This window comes from Amphibalanus amphitrite, unplaced genomic scaffold (genome assembly GCF_019059575.1).
Source record: "Amphibalanus amphitrite isolate SeventyFive unplaced genomic scaffold, NRLGWU_Aamphi_draft 000698F_arrow, whole genome shotgun sequence".
In the NCBI taxonomy this organism is placed as follows: Eukaryota; Metazoa; Arthropoda; class Thecostraca; order Balanomorpha; family Balanidae; genus Amphibalanus; species Amphibalanus amphitrite.
This window is the reverse complement of record NW_024882192.1, coordinates 251,194-276,879: the sequence shown is the minus strand read 5'-3', so window position 1 is coordinate 276,879 and position 25,686 is coordinate 251,194. Positions and strand designations below refer to the sequence as shown.

The following is a 25,686-nucleotide window of genomic DNA, read 5'->3' as shown; positions in this document are numbered from 1 at the left end:
GATCGGGTGGGGTCTTGTCGATTTAGTCTCAGTGGTCAATGACGACATGCTTTCCAAGAAGCATTTCCAAAAACATCTTGAGGCAATCGGCTGGTGCGAGAGTCCTGAAAGTTCGTTCATGTTTCAGGCGATTTTGTATGTTGACAGTTCGTTCACATCTGAAACGATTTATATGGGAACGGAGGCCAATGACAACAAATGTAAGTGGCGAAAGACATCGGGAACTTCCCATGCGGACTGACGCAACCGCTACGCTTCCAGCCCCAGCATTAATAGCGACCGGTAATGAACCAGAGAGGTACATTCTCCATTTCCCACTGGGACATGAGGGTGCGTTCACCCGTTCACCATACTGGACGCCTTTTAACCGGATCTACAGCTCACCATCGTCCGATCCTCACCTGAACCATCAGTTCCGCCAGCAGGCCGTCCAGGCTGGGCGGCGGGCGGGTGCGGGGCAGCCCGGGCGCGCCGGCCGCCTCGGTCTCCACGAAGCCCATCAGTTTGGTCGTGTGCAGCCGGTCTCCCAGTTTGGTGTCGATGAGCGCCTCCTGGAGGCCGCGCTCGGTGATGCGCGCCAGCTGTTCGTACTCGGCCGACGAGCGGTCGGCGAACTGGGGCCGGAACGACAGCGGGATGTCGTTCACCCGGTCCAGCAGCACTTGCAGGCGGTACGTCAGCGTGGCTGGAAACGGGAGGGTGAAGGGGTGAGAAATGGCCGGTATCGTGTGTGAGGGGATGTGATGGAAAGCATTGCCGATCATTTACGCTTTTGAGTTGAAAATCATAGCCAAAAAGTGATAGAAAAATATCATCTATTACGCTGAATGTGTTGTGAATGTCATGCCACTGCGAGCAACAATTCCCCAGAGCTTCACTCACGTTCACAGGGGTCCTGCTCGCGGGCGCGAGCGAAGCCAGGTCTGCAGGCGCACTGGTACACTCCGCCGATGGGCCGACAGGTCTCAAAGATGGCCTCGAGGCAGGGTCTCTGGCAGCGCGTGGCCACCGCCTCGGCCTGTTCGACGACCAGGTGCTGGCCGGCGCCGGGGCTGATCACCACACGGTTGACCTCGTTGTCGTCGGTGATGCCCTGCTGGGCGCCGTCGAGGTCGATCGAGTCCGCCAGCAGCACACCGGCCACGGAGACCCTGTCCCTCTCCCTTTCCCGCTCCCGGTTCGTGGTCGGCTCAGGCCGGCGGGGTGGCGGCGGAGGTGGTGGCGGGGTGGATGGCGTCGGCGGCTGGCGGGTGGAGGTGGTGGCGGTCCGCAGCGGCTCCACGCGAGTCGGCGTCGCTGTGTTGAGTGTGTGAATCTGCGTGGACGTGCCGATGACGGTGGAGACGATGGTGATGGGCGGAAGAGTGCTGGTGATCACCTTGGTGCTGGTTACCACCGCACTGCCCTGATGGTGGTGATAGGGAACTGCGTCAGAAGGGTAATCAAGATGAGCACCGCTGTCTTGAACAGTTGAATATGCACTGCACCGCGCACTTTTTATTCGTTTATTCATATTCGCAATGCAAAAGATTGATTACTTAGATCAATGACTTTCTGGAACCCCACCTTCAGGAAGGAAACCAACGACAGTCTTTCGTAGTTCGGCTATTGCCAGCAAATGGCACAAAATACTCAGAATAACTTCCCCTGCTGTCCAATCAGCAGACACTGACTGCTAATATAGGCCTAACGCTGGGATCTTACCTCGAACCTGATGTCGGTCTTGGTGGCGGTGACGGTACGGGTGAACTGCTCGGTCCGGGTGATGTATTTGGTCACCGGCTGGTGGCCGGGCCCGTTGACGATCTCCGTGATGTCGTGCACGCTCTCCGATGGCAGCGCCGGCCGGGTGAACAGGCCGCCGAACACGGTCGACTCTCCCCTGATCACCGTCTCCGAGCTGTGGTGGCGGCTGGTCGTCCGCGTGTCAGGGCGCAGGGTGCGCACGTCCGGACCCAGGATGGCCGTGGTGGAACCGATGCGGACGGACGATCCCGCGTCACTGCCGAGGTCGGTGGAAGACGGGAAGGAGGAAGACGGGAATGAGGACGCTGAGGAGGCCGAGGCAGAGGCGGCAGCTGCGCTGCTCAGAGAGGCCAGCAGGGTCTGCCGGATCCTGTCAGCGAGCCGGATGGGCTGGCGGGTGGACGCCAGGCTCGGAGTGCCAGTGGTAGTCGGAGTGGCCGTCGACGACTCGAAGCTCGATGTGACGATGAAGTTGATCTTGTTGTTCTCCTCGTCGCCGGAGATGGAGCCCGAGGTCTGCTGAGGCTTCTTGGCGGCTTGACCCCTTTCGGTGGAAGCAGAGAGTTCCAGGTCGTCGCCGCCCTCGTCGGGACGGAGCTCCTGGGGAGCGCCTATCACCGGTGCCTCTGATGGCGCCGTCTCCGTTATGGCTTCCTCAGTTGTCACTCGGATGACGGACTCCGTGTTAGGCCTGTTGAAGATTCCTCCTGGCTGAACGGGATTCCGTGCGGGGATCACAATCGACACCGGAACCGGAACCTGACCGGAGATCGGCACAGGAACCTCAAGGGTCGCCTGGTTAGGAATCCGATTCCGGACCGGAACCGGAGCAGGGGCTGGAGCTGGAGAGGGTGCCGGGGCCGGCGGCCGTGTGAACTCCGGTCCTCGGGTGACCTGTGGGGTCAATGCCGGGGCGGACGGGGCCGGGCGGACTGGCGGCGGTCGGCGCGGTCTGTTGGGGTTCGGCTGGAACTGGATCACCGCCGGCCGGGTGGTGATGGGCACCACGTCGGCGAACACGTTGGTGCCAACGATCCTGTTGTCGCCCTCCAGCGAGGCGATGGTGTGCAGCGTGGAGGTGCTCCTGGGCGGCCAGAGGACTTGGTTCGGCACCGGTACCGGTGGTCGGACCAGCGGCCTGCGTCGCTCCGAGTCCGGTTGGAACCCGCCGTCCGAGCTGTCGAAGAACGTCAGCTGGCCGGTGCCGAACGGACCTTGCACGCTGGCCGCATACTCCTGGTCATCGAGGCCCTGCTGGTCGGCGAAACCGCCTCCGAGGAACTCCTGCTGCCCGGTGAAACCCTGGCCGGTCAGCTCGTTGCTGAAGCCTCCTGTGTTTCCACCGAGCTCCGCCTCGACATAGGTCGGCTGACTGCCCGAGTCTGGAGACGACTGATCGACCCTCCGGTTGGCGTCTAACTCAGAGGCCAGCGTCGCGCCGACGACGACCACCGGCTGCGGCTGGGGCACCGAGAACGGCGGCCGGCCGTCGACAGCTGTCGGTCGGACGAACTGCGTCTCTGCGCCGGTGGTGATGGAGACGTGGACGCGGGTGGAGCCGGCGGCCGGGCCGAGCTGGTGCGGCAGCTGGAACTGGAACGGCTGGCCGGGCCGGTCCTCGATCCGCTCCAGCTGCAGGAAGTTCTCCTCCGGCTGGCCGCGCGGCGGCTCCTGGCCGTTGGGGAACACGGCGATGAACCCGTTTGGCGGCGGCGGCTGCTTGCGGCGGTTGGCCGGCCGCAGCGGTCGCCCGTTGGGTCGCGGAGGCCGGCGGAGCGGGCCTGGACGGCGCGGTCGGTCCTGGCGGCGCGCCGGTACGCCGGAGCGCTGCGGCGGGCGGCGGCCGGTGCTCGGCACACCCCTGATGGGGATCACCTGCCCGTCTGGGCCGCGCACAGCCAGTACCGGTCCGCTGGGCCCGCCCACCCCTGCCGGTTCGGCGGTGGCCAGCTGCTGCTCACGGCGCAGACTGTTGGCCAGCCCGCCGACCGGGATGAAGGCCGGGTTCCTCTGCTGCACCTGGACGGCGGGCGGCGGCCGCACGGGCTCCGGCGGCACACCGGCCGAGCCGTCGCGCCGCACCGCCAGCGGCAGCACGTTGCGGAACAGGCCGGCGGCCGTGTCCACCATGGAGCCGATGTTGATGCCGCTCAGTCCGGCCGCGCCCAGGCCGCTCAGGCTCAGCAGACTGCCGGCCAGATTACCGAGCGCCTCTGCCGGTGGCTTGCTGGTGGTGCTGGGGCTGGCAGGCGCTGGCGTGGTGCTGGTGCTGGCAGTCAGAGCTGCCGTGCTGGAGCTCGATGGCGAGCTGTCTCCGGCGGCAGGCGAAGCGGTCTCGACAAATACGATGGCCTCCTGAGTGATTGGAGATGCAGTCGCGGCGGTCGTCGGCTTGTCGGCTGACCCGGCGTCATCTGAAGATGTTGTAGATGTCAGCTCAGCGTTTGCGGTCACCGGGTCCGTTGAACTCTGCTCCTGGGTTTGGTCGATGTTTTCGACTGGCGTCAGGACCGAACTCTCAACCACGGCCGCTGGCTCCGGAATCTGGAACCCACTCTGTCCCTGTCCTGCCGCTGGCCTGGCGGTCTCCGAGTCCCCCGACAGTAGCGTCGAGGTTGGTTTCGTTTCCGTGGCCTGGGCCTGGCTCGGTCTGTTCTCAGTGGTCAGAGCAGCAGCTTGGCCGAGGGTCGGGGTGCGGGTGAGCGCGACCGCCGGCGAGACAGTCCTCGTGAGCGAACCGCGTAGGGAGCTGAGATGGGAGGCCGCCAGGCGGGTAGTCACCTTCTCGGTCTGGACGCGGGACGTGACCTCGGTCCTGGTGCGCACCACGGTGGCGCTGCCCTCCAGCAGCGTGGTGTAGAACGTGCTGGTCGTGTAGTAGGTCTTGGTGGCCACCACGTGGATCTCGTCCTGTTCGCCGACTGGCGGCAGACTCGGGTCGACTGCGGGCGGCTGACGGACCGGGGCCAGCGGAGATGGCGCGGCCGTGGCCTGGATCGGTGGCCGGACCGCGGACGGGCGCACAGCCGCCTCTTCAGCCGGCGGCCCCACGTCCAGCTGCGTGATGACGCTGGTGCTGCGACTGCGGAGCACCTGGGTGCCGGATATGAACGCCGTGTCGAACAGAGTCACCGTCGACAGGTAGGTCTTGGTGACCTGCTGCGGGGCGGTGGCCGGCGCCTCCGTCACCACCACGCGCGTCACCACCTCCTGCGAGGAGGTGACCTGCTCCTGCGCTCCCCGAGTTGTGGTGGTGAAGTAGGTGAACGTGGTGAAGTAGGTAGCCGTCTCGAAGCGCGTGGACTGCGGCCGGGCGGCGGCCGTAGCCGGCACAGTGACCACGTTGGAGACGGTTTCTCGCGAGGTGGTGACCCCGGCCTGGCCGCCACGGCGCACCAGGTAGGTGAAGGTCGTGTAGTACGTCTGCGTCCGGTAGAAGCGCTGGTCGAAGCCGGACGTGCCGCGGGTGCCCAGCTGAAACGGAGGACAGAGTGGTGGCGTGAGAAAACGCTGCGGCTGCCTCTGTGTGTACTACCTCTACCTCTACCTCTACCTGGATTTGAAATAAGTTGCTGTTGGGGGAACATTGAGACGAGATAATATGTTCGTTCATGGCACATAATATGACAAAACAGCATAAGGCGTAACAACATCACTGAGTATCTGTGAGGTGCATGTGCTGTGCTTTGAGTGAATGTTGTGGTTTTAGGTATACAAAGGTGCACTTCAAACCTGCGACGTCGTAAACAAGTGCTTGTGCAAGTGAATATATGTCTGGTTTCTGGAAAAATTATCGTTATGTTGTCATGCATTTCCCCTAGAGACCACTCAATTGAGGCTGGCGACATCATCGAGTCTTTCGCAACAAGTCGGCAATGACGAGCTACCGTTCATTTTAGGGCAGCCAGGGGATTATCGTAAAATGTAGGCTAACCACTTCATTACCTATCACTAATTGTCTGATTGTCAATCACGAGTACCTGCTCAATCATCTCCACCTTCAACCGATAAAGGGCTTAGAACTAAAGCAGCATTTTGTTGGCACAGATATCTCTGACAAGTGGCCGCTTCTGCTAGCTCTCTGTGACCGGTAGCACAATGACCGAGTTTATCGGCCACCTGGTTCCGCAGAGACTCCAGGTCGAGGAACAGGTCGGGATGAAGAGCAACCTCTGTGACAGCTAGTGAATTACACGGCTAGCTCTGCAGCTTGGTCGTCATAAAACCTATCGTGACAAGTACATTATTTTACACGGTGCGCGTATCTGGATCCTGCTGTAAAATAATGACGGCATTTGTGTCCGTAAACAGTTCATTTTTTACTTTGTTTGGTGTTTCGCAAGCACAGGCTGAATAAAAACGTTAAACAGTGCTTTCATTTTTACTTGGTTTGGCATTTGGTAAGCACGGGCTGAATGAAAAAGTTTGAATGGATGCGTGCGTACGGCTCACGCTCGCCTGAGTTGTGATTCGGTGCGCTGCTGCGCGTGTCTATTGTGGGAGTCTCGTGGCGCCCGCTCCGGGGCCGGTTCCCAGACCAGTTCCGACGCAATGCGCCGGCCCGAAATGGTGTCAGTCGACTACCGAGCCCCGATTGGCGTCAGCCGGTGAGAACAGCGCCACATGACCTGATCGACCGACCGGCCAACCGACCAGAGGCCGGTCAGGGGCTCAGGCAGACCGCCAAAAGCAGTCGGACCATCTTCGGACGGCGCATTCCGTTCGTCTGTGACGTCATCCAGGATCCGGCCGTCCCCGTTGACCTTTGACCTCGACCGGCGTCACCCGACCTCGTTCTCCAACCGCCGCCGACGGGCCGAAATCAATATGGAAATGGCGGCCGAGCCAATCAATTACCCGAGTTCCGTATCGGGCCCAAAGTAATGATGCTGTGACGTCAAATGCCAGGCCGTCTCTCAAGCCAGACAAATTAAATCATGTCAATTAGTGTAACTCGAGTGTTTCTCCTCCGAAGAGATTCAATACCAGAAGAGAAGTTCGATTTTCTCCAAATGCATCCATCACCTCCACCGGTTAGTTCCATTGCCCTCTAAGGGAACCCATCACCAACACAGCAGCCTGTGCTCTCCCCTCACCTATTCCATGCTCCGTGCGACTCTGCACCCTCTGATCTGACCCAGCAGGTTCGAATCTACCCTGCGGTGCATGTGGCCGCGCTGACTGGCCGCGCTGACCGGCTGCGCGCTGACCTCACCTGCGGCCGCGCGCTGACCCGGCGCCCGCTGGCCGGTTCGGTCACCACCAGCGCCTGCAGAATGCTGCGCCGCGTGTCTGTCACCAGGTGGCCAGCAGCGGCCCGGCGCGCCGACAGCAGTGTCACCGTGCTCAGATAGGTTTTAGTTAGCATCGAGACCGCCAGCCGCGGCTGCAAAAGGGCCGCCGTCGGCGGTCAGCGCCGGAGGGCCGGGGTTAGATAGAGAAATGGGTTAGCGAAACACTTGGCTTAGCGAGAGAAGTGGGTTAGCGAGGTTAGATTAGCTGGGGTCAGGGTAGCACTGCACTGGGGTTAGCGTCAAGTGAGTTAGTGTATTGTAAGCTGCTAGGTGAGAAAGGGCTTAGCGATATCAGTGTATGTTAGTGGCGAGCTACATGGAGTTAGCAGGAGGTCGGCTACCAAAACTAGCAAAGTTGTAAGTCTCTTGATGTTACTGGTTAACTCAGAGCTGCAGCCTCCTGGTGCTACTGACCAACTCTACTGCTGACTCGTGGTGTTACTGACCAACTCACTACTGCGGTCTCCTAGTGTTACTGACCAACTCACTATTGCGGTCTCCTAGTGTTACTGACCAACTCACTATTGCAGTCTCCCGTTGCTTCTGTTCAGTTCAGAGTTTCATTTGCAGTCTTTATGTTATCGGCCAGGTGACATTGCAGTTTGTGATGCGCATTGAAATCAAATGTCTTCATTTGACGTAATAAGCCAAAAGTGCATTTCATAGATGCCTGGCATAATTATGAATACGTATAAAAGCCATTTAGATCTCTGTTCGTTATAATTTCATTATTGGAATTAATACCTACATGAGCTCTTTGGCGAGCACTAGTGGGCGCTGAACAGAGACACTTCACATGGCACTAAATGTCAGTAGTGTTTTGAATTATATTCGATATTCATAGGCGAAAACAGAATCTCCAAGTAGCAGCGTCACCTGTCTCTGCCGCCTGTCAGCGCTGACGCCACTGCAGGGCTCCCGTTTCAAACATGGAGTCAATAGCATTCCAAACGGTGCCAATAGTGGCTACCGGACCGTTCGTCTCTCCAGTAGAGATCCGGCTCAAGTAGTTATTGGACTGGTTGGTGCCAATATAGGCCACGGTGCCGGTCCGGTCTCCTCTCGAACCGAACCTTTGGCGCTGCTACTGTCGCAGCGGAGCGGTTCTGTCTTGACCGGGCCGCCCCCGTACCCGTCAGTCGGGTTTCTCCGGGCCCTGTCCCGCCCATGGCCGCGACTGACCTACACGTTTAGGTCTTACTAAAAACATCTTTCATCTTTTATTGGTAAACATGGACATAACGGAAAAAAACTGCTGAAATTAACACTTGTTTTTAATAATGTTTATGCTCGTAAAACTTTCAGCTGCAATTGGTTATTTTCGGACAACGTTTACCAAAAGTTATAAGTGCTATAAATGCAGTGAAATGGTGTGATGGCTGCAAGCCGTGTGTGTGTGTGTGTTCAGTGAGTGCCTGCAGCTGGAAGAGGTTCACCTCGAAAGAAGGTGAGAAGTGGCTGGCGGAGAGGAGTGTCTCACCTCGGGGTCGGTCTCAGAGCTGGGCATCAGCGACACCACGTCACTGAGCGACACCGGCGGCAGGGTCAGTGTGCCAGAGTTGAACACCACCTGGCCGTTACTGACCACTTGCTCCGGTGGCACGCCGCCTCCTGGAAACAGGACACAGGTCAGGTCAGGTCGGGTCGCTGGTGAATGTATAGGCCAGATAACGTAGATCGACCTGAACCACAAGCGGAAAAGAGGCGTCGTGGCTAGCATGCTATCTCAAACTTCAAACTATAATCAATAAGTTTTTAGACTCCAGCCGAGTACCTCATGAGGTGGTGAATTCCGACACTCCGCTCATGCAAACCACCATATCAGATAATTGATTACTCGGAGCGTGCGTGGGGTCCGTTTTGCACTGAGCGCCAATTTGGCCTGCTCCTCAGTCGCTCGCCGTGACCGTGCCAAAATGGCTCCTCTGATTGAATTAAGACTGATGTGAGAGGCGAGCCTCTCGTGACGTCGGACACACCCGTAGCCGTAATTGATGGCGAGAATAGCAGAAATTATCGCCCACGCCATCCATCACGCAGAGAGGAGAGATCCTGGGAGAGAAACTGTAACTGCGGCCCCCGTGGCCCGGGTGTGACCCGTACAACACAGCTCGGGGAAATCCTGAATGGGCTTGTTATGTAACGGCTGATCATTGTTAATCCCGATACACTTCAATATAATTGATTAAATTAGCATACGAGTACGACACGTTCGATTCTCGTGCTGACAGGCTGGTTATTACATAACATTATCAGCGCTTATTGTTGTTTACTTTTTCTAATTTCCACAACCAACCCTTATTTCTCTAGCCCGTGTAAGTTTTCAGTTGGATGCGATATAATTGGATGTAAATAATTAGCAATGAGCATTGAGCAATGATCATGCTTGACAATGAACATCTCGCTGAAAGATGTTTGAGTCTCAGAACCTTGATGTATCAATTACATTGCTAATCTAAAATGCAATTCTTAGATAACTGTAATATCCCAACCAAAGAACAAAAAGTAATTACCAGCTGCATTGTTTTCAGACGGCCGGCTCCAATAGCCGAGTGATAACTCACCTGCTACCAGGACGGGCACCCCGTTGTTCATGACCTTGGTGGCTATGCCGGTGACGAGTGCGGATGTGGCCAGCACCTGGCTGACATCCTCGGACGCCACCGTCCTTCCGAACGCTGAAAGAAGACGAAACGTGACATATGTGTGGGTCAATTAAATGCTTCTCTTACGCTTACATTTTTACTTATATGTCTCTTCATCTAGGATGTCTGCTTTATTTCCTACAGTGATTACCTAACGATCTCGATTTCACAAAAAGTAAAGTCATCGTATCCCATCGTTTCCTGCTTTGATAATGGCCCGTCCTGTCCTCTGTCACGTTTCCGGCGATTTCTACCACTCAGGTGCGTCTCCCGGCGCGGCGGTCGGGAGGTTTCACACCCTGTGAGGCAATCTCCCACACCGGGGAGGGACACCCTGTCAGCCAGTGGCGGCGCGCCCGACGCATACTGATCAAAGGGAGCGTCCGTGCTGCGGGACGACTCGTCGAGGCCGCTCGACTGGGAGAAATCGCCGAACCGAATATGTTTGGGCCGCGAGGGTCGTGACGCAAGGCCTGGTCACTCTCACTGCTTGTTAGGCCGGCGGGTCTGAATGGATATGAGGGGAGGTGTGCGCGCCGCGGTCAGAGGTGAAACTGACCGGCACCGCCAGCAACAGGTGACAGTACTCACGTGGTCGACGAGAAGAAGACTCCGATTGCCGCTGGTTGATGGCTGCAAAATGTCAACCAAGTGTTAAGCGTTTGTTTTCAGGATGGGCGGAGACATTATTCACCCTACCCTTCTTTGATTTATCAAACTATAAAAAACGTTGAGTACTTTTAAGCATACATTTATGCTTTCAACTCTTCGTAGTTACACACTTGGTAGTATTATCCTAATTTAACTTTACTCAAATTGCTTCAATAAATCAGAATATCCAACTAACAGTCGAAACTGAGTCGAAAGAGCACTCAAAACAAAACGAATATTGTGTACACAAATATCACGCACACAAACAAATCAGCTGACATGAACATACAGGAAGCGCCAAAGATGACTGAAAATACACTTGACAGACACAGCAAGTGACAATAAAGGAATGCTCAAGAAGTGATCATTGCATTCGAGTAGAAAATCGCCGACTGGCTGTGCGATCGTGCCTCTCACCTGCGCCGGTTACGAGCTCTCCGAAGATGAGTACGGTGCCGGAGCTGGTGACCGCTCTGTATGTCGTCTGACGGGGGCGGGGGAAGAGAGGGACGCCGGAGAACCGACTCCGACCGGGGACGGTCAGACTGGGGGTGGCGCGGGACGAGGAGGAGGAGGAGGCCAGGATGGTGCGGCCGTCCGAGATGGCACCTGCCTCGGGTACATCACTCTCGCTCAGTGAAGACTGAATGTCAGGCGTGGTGGATTGTGTGGTGGCTACTGCTGGTCGTACCGGAGAGCTGGGCTCAGCTGTGGCCGGAGTCGTCGAAGAGACTGTCGCACCGTCTTCCACTGAGTCCGCACCTGATGGACTTGCCACGCGGAATGGCGGTCGCCTTGGTGAGGTCGGTCGAGTCCCCTCAGTGGCCGTCGGCCGAGGTCGGTTCACAGCGGACACACTAGTCAGCTGTTCCTCATCCACGGAGAACCTCCCTGCCAGACCTCTTACAGACGACACGGGTCCGTCGGAAGCGGCCGTGACCGTGGCAGACGGTTTGAACTCTCGACTGGGAGCCGCCGGTAGAGAACCAAACAGCGCCCGGGTGGCACCCGTTCGGTCCTGCTCTGTTCGAGTGGCCCGCACCGCCGGCACTGCCGCCGGTGTCGCCACGCTGAGGGTTCCGTCAAACAAGCCTGGCGAGTCGGTCAGAAGGCGGAGCTCTGAGGGCGCCAGAGTAGTCAGCGTGGAGGTCACCACAGGCAGTGTCAAGGTCTGACGACCGCCGAGGATCTCCACCAGCCTGACAGTGCTGAACTTGCGGTACACCACATTGCTGGGAAGATCTTCACTAACGATGTCTTCTTCACTGACTGACTCTGGGTCCGAGACACCAATTTCTATCTGGTCATCCTGAATGTCTTCTTCATAGAAGTCTTCAGTCTCTACTTCGTCTATGTTCTCATCGTCTGGCAAGGACGGCGCTGCGGTAGCGAGTGGTCGCCGAGTTTCAGGGGCTGTGTTCTGCAGCAGAGGTGGCCGCGAGGTGGTTGCGGGGCGGAACTGACTGATGAACGGACGTCGAGTGCGAGTTGGGTCCCGTTCGCGGGCCAGTCCAGGGAAGAACGGAATCCGTCTTGGGGTGGTGCCTGCCGTTGGCGCGCGCTCCGTGGTGGTGGTGGTGATGAGAGACGTGACGTCATCATGCTCCTCCTCCTCCTCTGCTTCCTGTTGGCTCGGCAAACTGGGTCGGCGTTGAGCGAATAGCTCGTTTTCGTTCCTTCTCTGATCTAAGGTTCGTGGCACTGTGCGTTCGGGAATGCGAGCTGCGCTGTCCTCAGATGGAACCGCACCAGCCAGCCTCTGGAAACCAGAAGGTCGTCGAGGTCGTCCAAACAATGATGGTCGGGTCGGACGCCGCCGCTCAGTAGATTGCCTGAAAGGGAGCCGTACGCGGTCTGGTCTTGAATCAGGCTCCCCAGTGGTAGAATCGACATTGCTGTTGCTGTCAATCTCTTCGCCGCTATCCTCGTCCGAGGGTCGGAGAAGAGGTCTGCGACGTGGAGATGATGCTGGTCGCAGCGGAAGTGACGGACGGGTTGGCCTTGACGGACGACGATTGCCCAGTCGGAAACGTCCTCTTGTCCTTTCCGTAGTGACATCAGCTGGCTCATCAATGACGACTTGACTGTCGGTAGTCACAGAGCCTTCCTCGCTCTCCTCCGTTGGTGCTGGTAATCTCGGCCGTTGAGGACGAGACGGACGGGCGGGTCGGTTCGGACGTATTGGAAGACGATTCCTGGAGCGGAACCCAGACAGGCTTCTAGAACGTTCTGTGGTGGTGGTGGTAATGTCCACTTCGTCACCCCCTTCATCTTCCGCTTCTGCGGAGTTGTCATTGTCCGCTGTCGTCTCTTCAGATGCTGTTGGTCTCTGTCGGCGACGAGAAGAACGGAAGGGCAGTCTTACCCTTGAGCGAAGATCAGCTAGGCCTTCACTTCCTTCAGTGGTGGTGGTGGAGGTGGTAGTGGTGGCAATGGTCGTTGTTGTTTCCTCTTGGATATCAACTACCTCGGTAGCGGCTTCAGCCTGCTCTTCAGTCGACAGAATAACATCAGGTTCTTCAGTAGTGGTCACCGAAGATGCAGGACGTCTCAGTCTGTTTCTGCGACTATCACGGCCAGATGGCAGGTCTAATCGTGCACCGACAGTGTTCTGTGAAGCACCAGTAGAAGGCCTTCGTCGACGATTGAAGCGACTGAACAGATTTGGGTCTCGGCTCTGCCTTTCCGTAGTTGGGACCGTGTCTGTGATTTCAGTCGAGGCCTCTGCTTCAGAAACTGACTCTGACGAGGTGGTATCTGTAGTGGTGGCTTCCAAAGTGGTATCTGTAAGTTTGTCAGCAGATGCTGGTGTTCTGGTGGTTTCGTCTTCAGCTGTTGCATCGTCTGGAGAAGTACTGGCGGCTGCTGATGTAGGGAATCGCCGACGAACCTTCACAACGCGTCGAAGGCTGCCACGACGGACTGAGCTATCTGTTGTATTCTCTTCAAGAGGAGATTCTGTAGTAAAGTCTGATGACTGGGCTGGTTCAATTATTTTCTTTCTTTTCAATTTCCTAACTCGCTTTCTTTGTACTCTTGATGCATCAGAAGTCGACACAGAAGCTGCCTCGTCCTTGGAAGGAGTAGAAACCTCGTTATCCAGTGTATCGTTTTCTGACAAGGTGTCCTCATCGAACAGCGAGTTGGCAGAAATTTCTGTGGCAGTATCAGAATCGGCACCAGCCTCCTGACTTATGGGCCGCGAGGTTACTCTGCCTCTCGATCGACTTCTTGTGGTGGACACGGTTGGCCTTTCCCGGAATCTGCCGCTTCCCAGCTGCGTTGTGGCTTCAGTCGGGCTAGACAAAACTTCCGGAGCGTTGGTCGGTGTCGCGGAGGGGCGAAGGCCACCTCTAGGCCTGGTGACCCGTATTCTCTGCCTCCGAGGAGTCTGAGCTCGGATGTCAGTCGCACCACTGGAATCTCTATCGTTCTTAGGCACCGCAGCACTGGTTATGGAAGTTGCAACCCGAGCCACTGTGCGAGTGCGGGTGACACGCACTCGTTGCCGTCTTAATGTCGGTTTCACACTGTTCAACTGGTCAGCAGCTTTAGTTTCTTCGTCTGGAACGAAAACAGATTTTACTCGTTTCACCTTGCGTCGCCTGCTGAAGCTTTGCTTTACATTTCTATCAGCAGCCTCATTGGAGCTTTGGTCTTCCTCGCTTTCAATTTTTCTTGGCGATGACGGAGCCGAAAACAGTGACGCCCTGTTTGCATTTTCAGGTTTCTCGTTTATCTCCTCTTGAGACTCGGTTCCTTGACCTACCACTATCTTCTTGATCTTTTTTACTTTTCTCACAAGATTTGTAGTTGCGTCTGTTGTATCTCCAGTATAGGAACTCCCAGCACCGAGTCTGTTCGCAGTGTTAGTTGCTCTGTCTTCTGAATCTCTGCTGTCGGGAACTTTCCGTGCTGTAAGGCTGTTAATTTCTTTGGCTGCGGATGGTTCAGCTGGCGAATCAACTTCGAATTCTTCAAGCGACTCTAAGTTAGAGTCGCCTGCAGAATCAGTAATGCGTTCTGTAGTCACTTGTTTGGTTGGCGTCACCACGGTTCTCACTCGTGTAACTCTTCTGGTGCCTCCACGACGAGAAGATGGTGCTCTTTGAGGTGTAACGGGAACGCTGGATGCATTTTCAGTTACATTACTGAGCTCAACTTCATCTTTTTCTTTTGGTTGCACTGGTCGCCTCCTGATCACCGAAGTTCTCCTTATTCCTGTTCTTACACCAGGGCGCTTAATCGTTGTTGCAGCACTGGCTGGGGTAGGCCGTCGTCTTAAGTTCCGACGGGATGTTGCAGGATTTGCTAGGCTAGACTGAGTGCGACTCTCAGATTGGCTCCGATTGGTTCCCCGTTGTACCGCTCTCTGAGAGACAGTCGGGGTTGTTCGGCTTGCAGAAATAGAACTTGTTGTATGTTCAACTTCTTCTATTTCATTGATGTCTGAAACTGTTGTTGAGCTATGCTCTTCATTCAGACTGGTAGCGGAGTCTAGCGATATCGATGAAGCTGGAGATGACGACTCTGTCGTAGGGCGGCGAAGACGAACACGGATCCTGCGTTGATCAGCTGAGGAAGTTGACTGGGGTACGTCAAGAATGGTGTCCGCGGCTGTCACCTCTGTTGTTGCCTCGGTGGTCGCAGATGAAGGGGAATCTTTTGACGTTCTGATGATTTTGGTTCTGACACGTTGACGTGCTCGCGAAACTACTCGTCTCCTAGAACTCGGACGGCGGGATGTTGATGGCGCTGATGAAACACCACTGACCTTCCCCTCACTGCTTTGTTTTTTGTCCGCGTCGTCTTCTTGTTCCGGCTCTTTTTCACTGTGCTTTGGTTCAGTTGTTTCTTCAATCGGATCAACTGCAACACTATCGGGTTTCAGTGAGCCTGTTTGTTTTCTTGCTTTGGATCCTCCGACCAGGCGAGTTCTCACCCGTACCCGACGTCCCCTAGTAGGCTTAGTTTCCACAGGAAGAGGTGTTGTTGCTTCCGGTGGAATTATTTCGTTGTCTTCTTCCGTGTCGATGTCGTCTATCAACGAAAGCTCTTTGGAAGTTGTATCTGATTCAGGCAGAGAGGCAGCTGTAGACGACGAAATACTCGGGATATTGTTGCTTGATGTCGTTTGTACGGTGGATTCAGGTGAAACAGTTCTTGGTCTATTTTCTTCTTTGGAAATCTCGGACAAATCTAATGCTTTAATCCCACCATCTGTCAAAACACTTTGCTTCAAGTTTGCCGGTGTCGAAAGTTCGATCTCCCTAGGGGTATCAGGTGTAGGTCTGACTACTGGCTGCTTTGTCGTGAAGCTGTTTGCTCGAAATCGCCCTCTTCCTCGCTTTGTTGACCCTTGCACAGGAAATACCGTATTTCTTATGGTTTCACGACTCGCCGTTCTCCTGCTAGTGATGTTTTCCGATTCATTGCTGGATTCTGCACGAGAGTTTTGAGATGGTGGTTTCTTGCTACCACTTTCAGAATTCCTTGACCTACTCTGATTTGAAGGTAATGCACCTCCACTTGTTTGTGGTTTTCTCTCACGTGTGCGTACCCGAACGCGACGACCACGAGTTGTTGGCTGGAAATCATCTTGAATCACGTTTTCTGCGTCAGCACCTGATGTCAGCGGTTTGGAAGAGGTTGATATGGTAACATCACTGGGGAGAGACACTTGTTTTGTCTTACTTCCAATCGGAGCACGACGTCTACTTCCCCTTGAAAACGAAGGGCCTGGGAAATCTTCTGGTCCATTCTTCTCTAAAGTAATCTTGTTATTTACCTCATCGCTATCATCATTTTTGGGGACCAACTGTTCTTTTGGTGGAAGAGGAGTTGTTGAGAAGGGTCCTTCTATAGCTGCTGTTATCTCCTCTTGAAAGGATGAGCGTAATGTTGTAGCATCTGCTTTCTCATTCTTTTCAGTTAGCGGATTCCTCTTTCTACTAACGTTTACGCTTCCTTCGTTTCTTACAGCAGCATTTGAGCCGGCAACGCTGTTTGTTCTTCCGCGATTGCCTTGACGACTTCTGGCGCTTGTTCTTCTGGCAGTCTGAAGTCCACTAGACCGATACTGACCGCCTCTGAGCGATTTTCGAGCAGATGCACGTGCCGTAAGCGTCTTGGTAATTGAATCAACCTCAGTTTGTAGAATGCCAAACAATAGGTTTTCTGATAAAGTAGGTTTGGCACCGAGTTTTGTGAGCTCCACAAACTCGATATTGCTATATGTTCTGAGTTTCGGAAGCACATGCTGCGTACTCTTCACAATAATACTGCCAAACTCATCGGTCACCGTGTTATCATAAGTATAGGTTGTAAACTCCGGTGCTTTGATGCGTCGGACTTGAGCATTGTTCAATGGAGCGAATTCCGGGTCATTGCCGTTAGATCCATCGCGACCCCTGGTGGCTTGGCGCTTCTCCCGTCTGAGTGGGGCAGACTCAGCGGGGCCCTCCCATAAAAAAGAATCCGTCTTAGAAGAGGGTCGATCCGTGAGCGATGGCGCCACGTCAATTATTTTTTCTCGATACCGAGTTGTCTTGCTCCCCTTAACGCTTTCCAAGGTCTGAGTGGCGCCAAATTTAATCATGTCTGGCTCAATCTCATTCATTGCTGACATAACGTAGAAATCAAGGTCGCCGAAAACCTGTGCATTCTTTGGTACCTTGAAAAGGCCCTGGTCGGTCTCTATGAAGGCCGGTATCTCTGTGGGACGTACTGCTGCGGTCGGCAGCTGACCCCGCTTGATGCGAGTCACCTCAGGTCCGTCCAGCGTCACTGTCGACAGCCGCGTGAAGAATTCACCAGGCTTGGAGCCACTGACAAAGATGGTGACGACAGACGTGGAGGCCGGCTGCTGCTGGGCTGCGGGCTGCTGCTGGTCCACTTCCGTCGCCTGGCGCAGCAGCTCTTCCAGCTGTGGCGGTGGCTGACTCTGAGGTAACAAACTTCGTGCGGCAGTCGGCTGGATGGCGGGCAGCTGCAGCCTGGGAGGCTGGTTCAACAGTTGCTGTAGCAGCAGCTGCTGTGGCGTCAGACCACCGAGAGCGCCAAGGCCGCCGCCGAGACCACCAAACGCGGCAGCCGGGGCGGCAGTCTGTCCCGGGATCCTCTCGGTGGAGGTTATCACCTCCGTGGCGGTGATCACCTGTACGTCGGAGTTGATGATCACTGTGTGGGTCTTTCTGCCTTGGAAGAAGATCGGTACCGTGGTGAAGTCCGACTCGGTCACAGTGGTTACGTATGACGTGGTGTAGCTAACCGTACGGAAGGCCTGCTGTGGAGGCGCAGCCACCGGGGCGTTAAATGAGCCAGACAGCACGGGAGCCGGCTGACCCTGGCTGGCCAGCAGCTGCTGCAGAAGGGCAGTCAGTGGGTTGTTGTTGTTAGCTAAGGCCGGGGATGGCTGAATCTGAGCGGCGCTCACTGTGTTCACTTCGGGCACGACGGTAAAGCCCGGCTGTGTGTAAGTCGAACGCACGTTGGAGATGCGACCACGAATCTTGGTGGGAATACGGATTGATGTCTTGATTTCAGTGGGACTCAGATAAAGGGTGGACAGCTCGGTCTGACCGCCGCCTCCAACAGCCGTTTTTGTTCCGACGTGCGTGCGCAGTTCACCATTTACCTCAGTTTCCGTGTACTGGCCCGGCTCCAGGGTGTTGGTGACGGTGTTTGCCGTGAACACATCACGGAACGACGTCCGGCCATCAGCTATAACTGGGATGGAGACGGCCACCTGCTCAGCGGAGACTACGATGATCTGACCCTCGTCCAGCACGGGCGTTGGGACGATCTCGGGTTCAGGATCTGGAGGATCGCGAGTGCGATCCTGTCCGAACAGAGGCTGACGCTGCCGAATGCGGCTGCCGGACGGTCCACGCTGCGAGGGCCGGCGTGAGGGTGAGCCACGGCTGGATGTGCCACGTGATGGTGCTGGCTCTGGGGTCGTGGCGCGAGGCGGTTCACTGATGCCCGCAGCTGCCACCTGAGCCTGCTGGAGACGCTGGCGGAGACTTACTGCGAGACCAGAACCGCTTCCTGAACTAGACGAAGGACGATTTCTTCTAGAACCCGGAATGGCCCTGCGCGTGCTGCTAGACGAGGTTCGAGAGGAGCCTGTTCTAGAGCGTGAGCGTGACGAGCCGCGCGACCGACCGGATGTCAGGGTGAACTTCTCCTTGGTGTCCTCAGATGGCGTAGGGTCGACGTTGCGCCCTCTGTTTGCCTCTGACTGACGACTGTTTCTGGCTCTAGTGCGACCGCGATTCTGGCGCCGGGCACGAGTACCAGTGGACGAGACAGAGTGATCAGCTGCCTCGATAAGTGTTTCTTGCTTTGAAAGAGAATCCCCGCGAGAGGCGCGGGACCTGCTCCTGGCTCCGAAGCTGGACTGACGCTTGGTGCGCGACAGAATCGCGCCCTCGGCGGCAGCCTGAAGGGGGTCGACGTCAGAGACGACCACAGCTACTTCGGAACCAGCATCATCTAAAAAATGGTTCTGTTCAAAAAAATTGTTGTGTTCCGGAAGCGGCTCGGCGGCGACGTATTGTTCGTATACTTCAGATCCCGCGCCTTGCAGATCATTTTCTTCGACCGGTCGTCTCCGTCTGCCACGTATGGGCCTTCTTCTTCTCACAGTGCGCCTAATGGTTTTAGGCTGTCCCCTCACGGCCAGACGTCCACGTCCGCGGCCGCGAACTCGTCTTGGAGTGATCTCAGTCAGTTCCTCCTGCTCTTCAGGCTTTGTGGGAGGTTCAGTAGTAGGCTCAGTCGGGGGCTCTGTAGGAGTTTCAGTGGTAGTGGTCGTAGTAGTTGTCGTGGTGGTCTCTTCTCCTCCAGCAATCACCGAAGAGAAGCGACTTATCAGACCACCCCTTCCGCCAGACTTTGGGCGACGGCGCAGAGGCAATGCGTTACGGGTTCCGCCAACTGATCGATTTCTGCCGAAAGCGAGGACACGAGGAGGCCTAGTAGTCACCGCTTCGGTGGTTGTTTCAATTGCTTCCTCGGTTACGGCTTCTTCCGTAGGATCAACGGGCTCTTCTTCTACTTCAGAAGCAACCGTGGTGGTTTCGTCCTGAGTCGGCTCAGTCACTTCCTCCTCCTCCTCAGGCTGGTTTCGATTAAACAAGCCGCGTAGGCCAGGACGACTGCCCGGCCTTCTAAGTCCTGGGAACGGTCGGCGCGTCCTTAAGGGGAAACGTCGCTCGGTGGAGGTCGGTGCAGGCTCTTCTTCCAAAACTGGAGAAGGTGGAGCTTCAGTCACCTCCGCGTCCTCAACGGGTGAAGGTGAGTTGATGTTTGCGGTGCTTGTAGGCTCAGGTTTAGTGGGCTCTGAAGTCGGCTCAGGTGCTCCCAATCCTGCCCTTTTGGCTGCTAGAAGTGCAAGCAGGCCGCTGGATTTACGCTTCGTGGACGTCCGGAAAGGAAGGAAGCTGCGGTTGGTTGACTGAATGCGGCTGGAAGAAGATGCAGCGCTCGAGGAAATCTGAGCACTGATGGATGATAGGAGCTTCTTGGGAGACGTGGAAATAGCAGAGCTGGGATCAGTTTCAGAGGCTGGACTGTCCAATGTGGGAGTTGCACTAACAGAGGGATTCTGAGACGACAAAGTGCTTATAGCAGCCGACTCGGAGACAGGAGTGGCTGCAACAGGCGCCACAGAACTGGGTGTCAATGCTGGGTCAATAGTCATGGTAGTACTCTTGATTATCTGGGCGTACAGTCCATGCACTGAGGTGCCGAAATACCCCGTCGAGGAAATGGTGGTGACACCATCGTTGACCTCTGATGAAACGAGCGACGAGAGGAGGCCAGTGCTGTATTGAATGGCTGGAGCCGCAGACGTGGGATCCACAGACTTGACGGGGCTGTTGGAGGTGGCAGTGGCAGAGATGGGCACAGTCGATGTCACCACGTTGCTGCTGACCACCAGGCGGCTCTGGACGACGCTACTCTCACCAGAGTGTGAGGTGGTAAAGTACGTGTAAGTTGTGAAGAATGTTTTGGTAACAAGTTTGGCTGGCGCTACCGCTGTGGAAGTTGGCGCCTTTGTTGGCTCTGCGATCTGTGACTTGGTTTCATATCGCGTGGAAACGATCTCCTTGCCGTCAACACTCGATGTAGTGAAGTATGTGAACGTTGTGAAGTAAGTTAGCGCCGGACGGGGTAATTCTTCCGTAGCAACACTGGTCACAGTGCTCAGACTGGTCTTCACCTCAGTCTGGTCACCACTGGAAAGCGTGGTGTAGTAAGTGAACGTCGTGTAATACGTTTTCAGCACCGACTTTTCCTCTTCACCATCTGCTTGTGAGGAGAAGAGAGGCGGGGCGGATGACGAAGCCAGACTTCCTTCCAGTTGTTGAGACTGTTTCAGAGCAGCCTTAGCCTCTTCTGCACTGCCAACAATGACCTGTGCTCCAGCTCCGCTGCCGACGGCCCTGCCTAGGTTGCCCCTGTCGACGGCGATGGTGGACGCGGACTGCACGACCGCGGTAGGCTCAACGTTGGCCGTCTTCGACACCAGGAAATAGATGCTAGACGTGCTCTTCACCACTTTGGCGTAACGTCCCTTGATGAAGGTACCGTACACCAGTGTAGTAAAGACAGTGGTGACCTTCTCACGAGCCACAGTGCCGCCGATGGAGGTCACCAGACCGGTCGGGTACAGGTCCACGGTGTTGTACACCCGGGTGCTGGCAGTGGACAGCACGCCATCGTCCTTCACTGGCGCAGCTTCCTCAGCAATTTCGTTCGTGGCCTCCGAGTCGGGGGTCACCGTGGAAGTAGCGTCGTTTGATGCGAAGGTGCGGGTGGTTGTGATGACATTTCCTTGGTCCGGGACGAACACAGGGGCACGGCTCAACACCACGCTCTTGCCGGCACGCGTGGGACCCACGAACTGAGCAGTCCTGCTGATCTTGGAGCGGATCTGCTCGGCGCCGGCGGACTGAGGCATGAAGACCACCACAGTGCTGCCGATAGTGGTGATGAAGTCGGAGAAGCCGACGTACGTGACGGTGGTCAGCTCGCTGCCACTCAGAGCCAGATCAAGGTCCAGGATCTCGATTGTCTCCAGGTCACTGAAGTCGCGAGACTCGCGGTTACTACCCTCCTTTAGATTCAGATCCTTGACCATCTTGTTGACCTTCTCGTTGAGAAGCGCCTGTGTCTTCTGGAAAGAGGCGCGGTTGGGTACGACCACCACTGGCTCGTCCAGGCGCAGAGAGCCCTCCTCGTCGGCGGTGTACGTAGGTAAGCGCCTCTGCGGGGGTGAGGGTCGCACTTCCTCGTCGACAATGATCACCTCCTCGCCCTGAACGACGCGCCGCGCCGTGGGCACCTCGTTCACCTCCTCGGGCAGTTCGGTGACCAGCGGCGCCTTGCTGGGGTAGCTGATCGGCATGCCGATGGTGAGAGTGGGCAGCCCGGGCTCCTGGGTGCTGCTCTCCAGCTGCGGCATCACGGAGCTGGTCCGCTCGATCACCTGGCCGTAGTGGGAGCCGAGCGAGGTGCGGATGAAGCGCGTCCGGTGCACGGTCGTGGCGTCGCCGTGCACCTCGGTATTGACCGCTTCGGAGACCACCCCGGTCGGCTGCGGCCGCTCTCCGGTGCGCGCGATGGCGTAGAAGACGCGCTCGGCGGTGCTGATGATGCGTGAGTAGTAGCCGTTGGCCACGGTGCCGACGACGAGTGTCGTGTACTCGGAGGTGGTGCCATCGGATACGAACGTGGGAGCCGAGGACAGGAGCACGCCGGTCGGCAGAGGACGGGTTGTGGTCAGGTATTTGGACGTCGTAAGGGCACCATTCACTTCCACTTCAATATCTGACAGAACAGAGAAGAGGACAATAAACATCAGACAGTGTGACAAGAGCGTGCATAGAAACGGAGAAGCGCTGCAGTCTGATACACGGACGAAGAAGTGTAATGAATATGATGTTGCAGATAGTAAAGACGAAGAACTATTTTACATTTGTTTTTAGAATGTGGCAATCAAATATAAATCGATAACAAACGGTTCAACCTTTTGATAGAAGCATTTTCTTCGAAATACCTATGAATAACAATGTCCAAACGAAGCTGACATGTTCGATGAGGTAAACTTTATTTGATTACGTAAATAGCAAACGCGAAAATGGGGCTCGTTCAAGCATTTATATCTCAGGCATAAAAATAAAAAGATTTAGTTAGAATAAGAATGATTTTAGACATCGTCTTAACGTCAAACTAAATACAGTCCATTTAAGGTGGGTAGGCTGTTTTGTACTCGTACAGTAAGTCGTCCATTTGGAAAAGGGGTGAAAGTCGTTCGGATAAGAGTATAAAACTGAAGGAAATTGTCATGCAACACAGTCTAGAAGAAAATAAGTGCTTCATTCGCATTAACGTCAAATATAAATAGCGCATAAAACGGAGGTCGGACAAGAGAAATCGCAAGTCGGTCTGGTGCAGTCCTAGGTCTCTGGCGGAGAAAGTGATGTGCAAACGATCGCCCGGCAAATCCGGACGGTCTGCTCTCTCTCTCTCTCCGCGCCTTGACGTTAACTGCTGATTTACATATCTGTTGGCGTCGCCGCTCGGCGGCTTCAGAGGCAGACCAGTCGCGGCTTTGCGAGGCGAGATAGGACAGATAAGAAACAGACAGCAGTCCAAAGGAGCCGTAGCCCGTCAGCGGGGGACTAATTCGGGCAAACTACTGCGGCATGCGTCAGTCGGTCAGTCAGTCGGTGCGTTACCCGTCACCATAGGTTTGTCTTCTTGGCAAAGGCTGCTGCACTTTCAGTAGAACACTCACCTGCCGCTCTCTCTGCTCTGTGGCAAAAGGCTCCTCCTGCAAACAGAGATATATTTCGTTAGACACCGATGTAATTACTAATTAGTGGATGACGCTTTCATGAATTTTCACTGGCGCGTTACGGCACATGCGATGGTTGGCTTAAGTCACCCTTGATGCAAATTGGCTTATCATGGCCGATGTCGACATTGGATGGAAGATGCTCACCCACGGGTCAAACAGGTTTGGATCAAGTCACGTTTGGAGCCGCGGCCACTGCAATACGTTTCAATAACTGCACCTTTCCGACACCCAACGGTTCCCCGGTGTCACGAGTGCCATTCGTATTCCTGCTCCGCTCTGACACACCCGGCTCGTGCACGGCTCAGAACATCCTCGGCGGTTTTCGTGATCGGGCGCTCCCTTCACCGGGCCGTTTGTCGAGAGGTCGGCCAGCTCCGGAGCGGCGCGGCGCGTCATGAGGCGGCCCTGCCGGCGGCGGTGGCATCGCACGGCCCCGGGAATCGTGCCGCGACCCTGGCGCGACCCGACCCGACCCGACCTCATCGCCGCGCCGCCAGCCGACCGGGCCATTGTGCAACGTTTCATCACGGCCGCTGATGCCTGGGATGCGGCGTCTGCCTGACCCCGGCGACCCGTATTTTGTAACGGATAAATAACACAGCCAGGTTCTCCCGAGTGAGGTGGTCCGCTCGCCGCTCACGTCCCGCCTGGCCACATTATACGGAGGGAATAGTTAAACAGGTGAAATGGGACATCCCTGGCGTCGATGGATGGAGAAGAGGTGTGGCTATTCCCTGCGTGTAGTTAGATTACATAACTGAATTCCTTTCATCTCATCGCCTATCCCATCCCGATCGTGGACCAAAACTGAGCAATAGCGCTCAAACGAGCGTCTGATGGTGGTGGCACCGGGCCGCCAAGTGCCATCGGCGCCTCACAAACACCCTGCGTGGCGCCGCTGCCCGGCGCGGCGTTACGACAGATTCCGCCGGATGGCCCTCTGTGATGGGAGCGCCGTAATAGCCGCGTTGCGCCGCCTCGCGCCGCGCCACCACCGCGGGCACACGGCCCTCGACCCGTTGCAACAGACGCCGGCACGCCCCGTCGTTTAGGCCCACACGGACGCTTCACAACGACCGGACCCGGCGTGTGGCCGACGCGGGGACGGCGGTCATCACCGCGCGCCGTCCCGTCCGCCTTTCCCCGCGGCCTCCCAAACGACCTCCGACGCACACAGAGACGGTCGGACCACCCGGGCGGGTGTGGCATCATCCCCGGGAGCGATGACAGGGTGGCATCCCTGACCAGCGCTTCAGCACAGCTCGAGCCGCAGCGAGGCGCGGCGCGGACAAAAGGGCCAAATCAGGCTCCCAGCGGGGCTGTCGCGCCAGATGCGCCGCCAATGGGTCACGGCCAGAAATGGGCCAGATGAGCGCGGCTCGTGAGTGGCCCACTGCGCCAGTGCGGTGCTCTGAACAGAGGCCGCTCTTACGAAGGCAACAGGTGCGCTGGCGGCTGTCACCGGAAAGGCTGGTGCGATATGGGGCGCGTACGACTCTTACCGGTACTCTCCCGACGTTATCGGGACCTAGAAGAGCTTGAATGTTCATCCACATAGCATGTAGTGGATGACTTAACCCGCGCGGGGCTGGGGGGGTAAATTTTACCCCCCCTCGCGAATTTTTGCGATATCTCAAAAACGGCGGCGCGAAGCGCCGCCAAACTTTCAGTACCTTTTCTTACATCAATTTGACACGTTCCCTGAAAATTTGAGCGACATCCGTCGGAAATTTTTTGAGAAATTGACGTTTTAGTGACGTCATGTTCGTCATTTTCGCCTCAAAAACGGCAAAAGTTCAAACGCCGCTAACATCTTCATTTTTAAAGGAATCAAGACGTAACAAAAAAGGTTATACGTAATTTTACTTTGTCTATCAAATGGTTATCTCGGTTTTTTGAAAATTTTGGATTTTGGCCTAAATTTTTTCAAAAAACTGACTTTTGGGAAAATCATTATAAAATCCAAAATTTTGAGTCTATCGAAAAAACCGGAATATATGTCAGAGAAATGGTCTATGTGCACCTACATACCAAATTTTAGAAGAATCGGTTCAAAAATGTGGGAGTTATTCAAAATTTTATGACGTCACGACACACATTTTTTTTTGAAAAATGACTTTTTTGGAAGTTCTAGACCTTGTACGGAAACAAAAATAGCACCATTCGATTCGCCGTGAAAAACTGCATCAGATAGACACCTTTTTAGGCCTTAACAACCAACTTCAAAATTTGACCTCACTTGACCTGACCTTGACCTGACCTCGACCTGAAATTCATCCAGAGGTGGTCCATATCACTTATTGAGTGTGCCTATTGAATTATATGAGTAAAATGACCCATAAAACATGTGTCGCACATGCCCTTTTCTATATTTTGTTTTTTGGTGACCTGACCTGACCTGACCTGACCTTGACCTTGACCTCTGAATGATATTGTATGCAACGAATATTGTCTTGGTAGCCTAAGAACACGTTTTGGG

General features: G+C 55.6%; 1 protein-coding gene across 2 annotated transcripts in view; it reads right to left on the bottom strand.

The window, feature by feature from the left end:
- The window catches only part of LOC122364795 (mucin-17-like), a 50,962-nt gene that overhangs the window by 5,714 nt on the left and 19,562 nt on the right, over positions 1–25,686 (bottom strand). Inside the window, exons 2-9 of one of the 2 annotated variants that reach the window (XM_043335539.1) lie at positions 23,145–23,180; positions 10,754–22,174; positions 10,277–10,318; positions 9,605–9,718; positions 8,521–8,651; positions 1,705–5,220; positions 883–1,405; positions 402–685 (exon numbers count right to left, since the gene is read on the bottom strand). In XM_043335539.1, coding sequence (XP_043191474.1) covers positions 402–685; positions 883–1,405; positions 1,705–5,220; positions 8,521–8,651; positions 9,605–9,718; positions 10,277–10,318; positions 10,754–22,174; positions 23,145–23,180 — 16,067 coding nt within the window. The remainder of the gene's footprint in view (positions 1–401; positions 686–882; positions 1,406–1,704; positions 5,221–8,520; positions 8,652–9,604; positions 9,719–10,276; positions 10,319–10,753; positions 22,175–23,144; positions 23,181–25,686) is intronic. The other variant, XM_043335540.1, reaches the window with a different exon arrangement.